The sequence below is a fragment of the Manis pentadactyla genome, chromosome 7, assembly GCF_030020395.1.
Source record: "Manis pentadactyla isolate mManPen7 chromosome 7, mManPen7.hap1, whole genome shotgun sequence".
In the NCBI taxonomy this organism is placed as follows: domain Eukaryota; kingdom Metazoa; phylum Chordata; class Mammalia; order Pholidota; family Manidae; genus Manis; species Manis pentadactyla.
The window spans coordinates 137,265,309-137,272,303 of NC_080025.1; the positions used below are offsets into that span (position 1 = coordinate 137,265,309).

At 44.9% G+C, this 6,995-nt stretch overlaps 1 protein-coding gene across 3 annotated transcripts in view; it reads right to left on the reverse strand.

Annotated features, from left to right (window-relative positions):
* DENND11 (DENN domain containing 11) overlaps positions 1–5,347 on the reverse strand; it is a 42,849-nt gene extending 37,502 nt beyond the window's left edge. Inside the window, exon 1 of one of the 3 annotated variants that reach the window (XM_036926111.2) lies at positions 3,376–5,347. Coding sequence is in view for 2 of the 3 variants with exons in the window: in XM_036926109.2 (XP_036782004.1) it covers positions 2,835–3,090 (256 nt within the window). In the remaining variant the exon portion in view is untranslated. Of the gene's footprint in view, positions 1–2,834; positions 3,118–3,375 lie in introns of those variants that run through there. The other 2 variants (XM_036926109.2, XM_036926110.2) reach the window with 2 other exon arrangements.
* Between the last annotated feature and the right edge of the window lie 1,648 nt (positions 5,348–6,995).

Genomic DNA, 6,995 nt, shown 5'->3' on the forward strand with positions numbered 1-6,995 from the left:
CTTAGAACCTCACCCCCCGCCCCCCCCCCCCCGTTCTGAGAGAAATCTTCTGCATCCGTGGATGTTTTACTGCCCTTGTCTAGCTTGGATTAACACATAGTCTACAGGCACACACCTGATCATCTACATTTGCTCTCTTACAACACTAAACTATGTTTTCTACCTTTATCTTGCATCTACCTACCACTTCAGCATTTTATTAAAAATAATAATAGTAAAGAGAAATGTGGTATCCACATATAAATCAAGTATAAAAATCAAACGAATATTCATATTTGAACTGATTGTTTACAGTTCATAATGCATGAGTAAAACCGAAAGTTTCTGTGATGACTGCCCTTGTACTGTTCTCCATGTAACTTATTCACTATGTAAGAATTTGTTCTCCATGTAAGAACTTGTTCGTTATGCTTCTGAAGATGGGAGACTGACGAAAATTAGGCTTGGGGTGGATTAATGATTGTGCATTGAGCATTGACTCCCCTATACAGAATTTTATTGTTGTTAACAACCATTTGATCAATAAATATGAGAGATGCCCTCTCAAAAAAAAAAAAGTACAGACTTCCAATTGTAAAATAAATAAGTAACCGGGATGTAATATATAGCATAAGGAATATAGTCAAAATATCCTAACAACTTTGTATGGTGATAACTGGTAGCTAGAATTATCATGTATATAAATGTTGAATCACTGTGTTGTACACCTGAAACTAATGTAATACTGTGTGTCAACTACTCTTCAATAAAAAAAAAAAACAAAAACAGCACACCACACTCTCTCTCCTCTCCCCACCTCTTCCCCATCCTCTCTATTCCCTTGATACAGTGATGATGAAAAGTTAGGGGACACAGGTTCAGGCAGTCCTAAAAAGACAACGGGTTTTAAAGTCAAGTATTTACTGGTTAGTTAATATTTCCAAATGACCAACTCATCCTTGGTGTGTTTGTTCATGTATAAATTGGTTATAAACGATCATCAAATTACAGGATGCTGATTAGAATTAAACAAAACACCATAGAGTACAGTAAAATGCCTGCACAAAATAAGTGTCCAAGTATCAGTTACAACCCCTTCTTTCCACATGGAGCTTAATGTGAAAACCAGTCCACAAACACACCCACAGACACACAAACAGTCCATATACACACATCCATAAACCATGCTCACTTGATGTGACTGACAAGGCCAGCGAGGGTCTGTCTCTGTGGTGCTTTGCAGTCTTATCAACTCCACCTGCAGTTAGTGTAGGGTTTTATTTTCTTCCTCCCCTCCCTAGACTCTCCCGCCAGAGCCACACTACATCAGACTTGTTAGCGTTCCCTGTTTCTTCTCACTGCTCTTAAACACTTGTGAATGAATCTCACACTTGCATCTATTTACCTGCAGGTGATGAGGTAGGGCATAATGAGTATTATTAGCTACAAAGCATCTGTTTTTTTTCTAGCAACGAGGGTTACTTAGGTCAAAAAACAACAGTAGTTTTTCAGACTACTGCTATGTGGGAGTCCCAACCATATGTGCGTCAACCAGCATATGTGATGAGCATTAAAAAAAAAATGGAATAGGAAACACCAGTAAGCACCAAATGTAGAAAGGTTAGTACTATTTCATGAAACCTCTTTCAGTTACATATGTATGTACGTGAGTGTATTGATTGTGATGAAAAACTAATTTCATATAGTGGGTCACAGTCAAAAATGTTTGAAAGTCATTGGGATGGGCCGATGAAGAGACAGGAGCAGGAAAGTCCTAGGCTCCTGCCCACACCATGTCATTATTTCTTCCTGCGTCTGGCTGGGTTATAATCCCTGCCCAAAGTGAAGTCGGACAGGCGCATCCCGGGGCCATCGCAGGATCCTAACCCTTTCTGCTCCCACTGCATTGCACCCCAGATCTTCGGACTGGCTTCTACAGCTCATCCTTGGAGAGCCAGGAAAGGAACTCCGGAGGAATACCTTCCTTCGCTAATAGGCACTCTGCATCCAGCAGCTCCACTGGAGTCAAGGGCAGAAAGCCACTCGGTTTTCCTGAACCCTGGAACCGTGAGCACAGCTCGCCTCCCTCCAGTGCTGAGCAGCGCGGCGCTGGGACGGAGAGGCTCCTCCCCACCACCCGAGGCGTTCTGAGAGCTATTTACTCACTCGCTCTTCAACAACCCCAGGAAGTCTCTCGCCACTAAGGTGCACTCTTCCTTACTGGGCGGTTAGAATAAAGATTATGTGGGATAACCCTTTAATTCTCCAAAGAGGCCAGAAAGAGCCCCCCTGAGGGGGCTTCTCCTTTAATCAATCGCCAGTTTGATCCCTTAGTCCCATCCCTTAATGCTCCCGGCATTAATTCCTCAAAATAATGCTGCCAGTGAAAGTGAACTTGGCCGCCGTAAAGTTACCGAGCCGGGAGTGACACGGAGGCCGGGCGGGGCAGCAGAGCACTTGGAAGCTTAGGACAGCCTGTTTCACAGGGAGCTCCCCTGGAGGGGGTTCCTTCCCTTAACGGGAAGAATCTTTTAGCCCAGCGAGAAAACAAAAGCCAGCGTGCCTGCGGCCACACACACGATCCTGGAGAAGTGCAAACACTGGTCACGGGGGCGCGCACTGGGGATCTGCGATCAGAGGCGGCGGGAGGAGCGGAGAAGGGGTCGGCGGGCGCCGCGAACAAAGCCGCGAGTCCCGCGCGCAGACCTGGCGGGGGCTCTGTGTGCGCCGCGGGGAGCCCGGCCCGCGGGTGGGGGTGCAGGTGTGCCGGCGCGGGTGCGCGCGCAGCCAGCCCCTCCCCCGCCGCCCGAAAGCCCGGGGGGCGCCCCTCTCCTCGCCCCCGGAGCGTCTCTCACCCGAGCGGGGATCGAAGGTGACCACGAACACGGCCACCACCTGGTCCTCCTCCACATCGCCCAACTCCAGGCGCCCGGGGGCGGCTGCACCCGGCTCCTTGGGCTCCCGCCGCCTCGGCGGCTCCGCGGCCGCCCGGCCGCCCCCACCGCTGCCCCAGCCGCGGCCCCCAGCCTGCGGCTCCGGGGCCCGCGGCGGGGAGACGGCGGGGCCCTCGGCCCAGCGCAGCAGCGGCGCCGCGTCTCCCCGCTCCACCATGGCGAGGCGAGGAGGAGCCGCGGGCGGCGGGGGGCGGGAGCAGGGGCGGGCTGCGGGAACTCCCTCTCCGGGCCGGCCCGGGCCGCCGCGCCGCCCGAGCCCCGCACCTGCCGCGCCGCCGCCCGCGCGCCCACCGAGCCGACTCTCTCCTCGAGCCCGAGAAGGCGCCCTTCGCACAGGCTTCCTGGACTGCCCGCCTGGTTCGAGAGTGCATGGATGCAAGTGTGCGCTCGCGTAAGGGAGATGTCTGGTGACGTGGACGCGCATCCACCTGGATCTGTCTACCTGCGCTGGGTGCTGGTGCCTTCTTCCCTAGGATTCCGCGCGATAACTGTACCGCCGTGAATTTTCACACGCCACCTTTATCTTTGAAAATCCCCTGGTCACACAGGCCATGATAGGTATTACGTAATCCTGGCTAGGGGGCCAAAGCTAGCCTGTGCTGGAAGGTGAAGCAGAAGAGGGGAGCCCTGGGGCTCTGAGGCTTGGATAAAGCTGTGGGCTTTGGTATCTGGCCTGGAGTGGTTCTGTGTGTATAATCCAGGCCGGCAAAGCTCTTGAATGAGCTGGATAGTGCCCCGCCCCGGCCTTTGCTGGACCGTCTCTGGGGCTCCTCACCCATTTCAGGGACCAAGTCTCCACCGAGAGCAGTGGAAGGTCACTTACATGCCCTTGGTGGAGTGGGAGAGGGGCTGAACTTAATACGTAAGTGATGAAGGCACTCCCTATTTTTTAGGATAAAATGCTGCATAGATTCTTTATTGTAATGTCACTGGTTTTTACCCAGAAGCAGCAGCCTTGGGCAGTCATCGATTATCTCCGTGGGAAGAGGGGTTAAACTATGTTGTCATTGTATCTCTGGCACAAAGGATATGAATCTTCATAAACATCCCCTGGGTAGCACCTAGTGCATAAATGCACTGGGTCCTTCAGGGAGCAGGCAAATTGCTGGGCCTTCCTGAACCTTGATGAGTTGGCTGCCTCTCCCATCTCATCCTTTATTATTTTAATAGCTATTTCTATTTCTTCTTCTTACCTCTGATTATTTAGCCGCCAGATTTACCCCAAGGATTGAGGCATTCAAAATGTTTCTAAATATAAAATGGGGGTTCACAGGAAATCTTTAATTTCCAAAGCCATCAGCTTTAGGTCTGACTTCCTTGTTTCTCCCCTGAGGGAGTCGTTTTCCTGAGCTTCTGTGTGAAGTCCACTCTGAACCCTCTAGTTTGAACTTCAGGCAGTATGTACATCAGGAAACAAAATCCCTGTTCCAATCAATTTGTTATATAAACAAAAGACTAAAATGTTCAAACCCTAAACCCAGAGCCTTCTTCATTTATGTATATGTTCTAGCTCACCAGCCACAGGTCTATCTTCAGACATAGTAGTTATCTTGGGTAACTACAGTGCTTGTCTAACATAACTCAAGAGCATTTGTCAACTAAGCAAATAAATAAAAGTAGAGACTCACACTTCTGTAGGGCTGGCCCCTCCTGCCAGGCTTAGTCTAGTGCCTTGAACATAGCAGGTGCTCAAAAATGTTAACAATCGTGATGACACCCCTCTTAACCCACATTCATAGTCTGAAAGAGGCTCTATACCTGACCATCAGATTTATCTTCTCTGAGTCTACTGAATTGCACAAGATGATAGGAAGGGAACTAATTGAATTTAGCTATTAGAACAGTTCTGGTGGGGAAACGAGTGTGAAAGTCAAGAAGGAATGAAGGGTAATTTTATTTAGAGCCCCATAAATGTTATATTTTAAAGTGGGTTCCCTTAGATCCCCATATACCTAAATATTTAAATAAAATTATCTTACCTTCTCAAATACGGAATATATTTACATTATATAAATATACCTACAATGTATTACAAAATATATAAAGTATATTAAAGTATTTTTGATCTATAACCTCACTACTGAGTTGGCCACTGTTAAGATTTTACTTATCCCGTTTCACCAATTCTAGGATTTAGAATTGCTCACTTGTTAATATTGCTATGGTGACACGTAATTGCTGCCAGCTCCACCAAGATCAAGTTCTCACAGAGGAGATTTTTGTTTGCTTTTGTCAGCCATCTGGAGATACCACCAACCCAAGACTTGACTTTGAGTTAAATTCTCTGCTTGAGGTTCTTCGGACCATGCTGGTGATGTGAATTCAAAATGCAAGCTAGTGCAAACACTGTCTTACAGTTCAAATTCTTAGGCAAATATTTTCCTCTGTCTACCCAATAACATAGTTGAGACAAGCAAGTTTCCTTGCCTAGCCCTCTCTCTCTGTGTAGGTGGTTTTTAGACTTCCCATCTGGGGCATTTTTAATTCATGGTGCCATGTAAAAATAATGGTAATAAATAAAAAGTTTGAAATAGATGATAGATGTGGATGTCTTTCTTTTCTGTGTTTACATGTTGAAATTATACTGCATATTAACTTAGTATTCTTTTTTCCTTAACCTCAGAACATGAACATTTTGCCATCCTCTGAGAAACTTCTTATAATGCATCATTTTAATGGTTTCCATTGTATGTATGACTTGAACCATTCTCTCATTTTTTGGACAATCAAACCCTTTTCTTTCTGGTGGCACCTAAAGTGTTGGCCAAATTTCACTCTGAACTAACCACTTGGTGTCTCTTACATGATGAGCCCTGCACACAACACTGGGACAGCTGTGAAGACAGACAGACATCCCTTCTCATCAGGCTTAAGCCTAGCATGGAAGGCAGCTATCCAGCAAGAAATGAAATATAGAAGGAAGGGCAACAGGACAGGCAAGGACAGTCAGCCATTCCCGTTGCTGAGTTATGACAGGTTGCCAGAGGTGGCAATACTGAGTTAAAATGTATTCATGTTTTAAGGTTCTTGATTGTATTGCCAAATTGTTGATTCACAAGTGTACAAGGGCGTCAGTTTCAAAATGAATTTCAAAACTCTTGTCCCAATTAGATATTGTCATTTAAAATCTTTTTTTGCCAGTTTGTACAACAAACATTTGTTTTAAGTTAATGTGTTGTGATTGAGTCTAATCATGGTTTCAAAATCTATGCTGGGTGATTGCTTGTTCTTCAGTGCAATGTCTGCTCATGATGCCTTTTGCTCATTTATCCTCTGCGGTCTTCATGCTCTTGTTATCAATTTGCATGAATTCTTTATGCAGTAAGGATATTAACCTTTGGTGATTTAATTTTGTTAATATTTCCAATTTATCAAATGGCTTCAATGCTGCTCTGTGAAACACAAGTTCTAAATTTTATGTGGTCAAACCTATCAATTCTTTTGGTGATTTTGTTTGCTGCTTTGACATTTAAAAAGTTGGACCCCTCCCAGAAATTTAATCAACATTCAATTTTATTGTCTTCTACTTATTTACAGATTGGTTTTCCACATTTGATTCCATGTTTAAACTGATATGTGATATGACGTGAGAGTTTAAAATTTTTTATTGAATAGTTAATCAATAATTGCTATAGCAGTTATTGAATAGTTCTTTCACTTCCTATGATTTAACATTACCCTTTAAAGTACAATATGAAATTACTTATTCACTAATCTATGTATTCTTCCCCACTGACCTGTCTATTCTTACACTAGTACCACATTGATTATATATATATATAATTACGTATGTATACAATTCGAAGTTTTATTACTAGGAGAGATAGTCTTTGCTCTTTAAAAAACTTCAGCTATTTCTTTGACATTTTTTTCCATGTGAAATTTAAAATAATTTTATTCACTTCCAGAAAACTGTGAAATTTTTCATTTGAACTGCTTAAGAATTACGTATTTATTGGAGAAGAATCAGAGTCTAGTATATAACTAAGCCATGTTATCCTCTCTGCCAGGAACAGTCTTCCTTCTAGGTAAGGAATAGGCCATACTGTCTCCATGATCAGT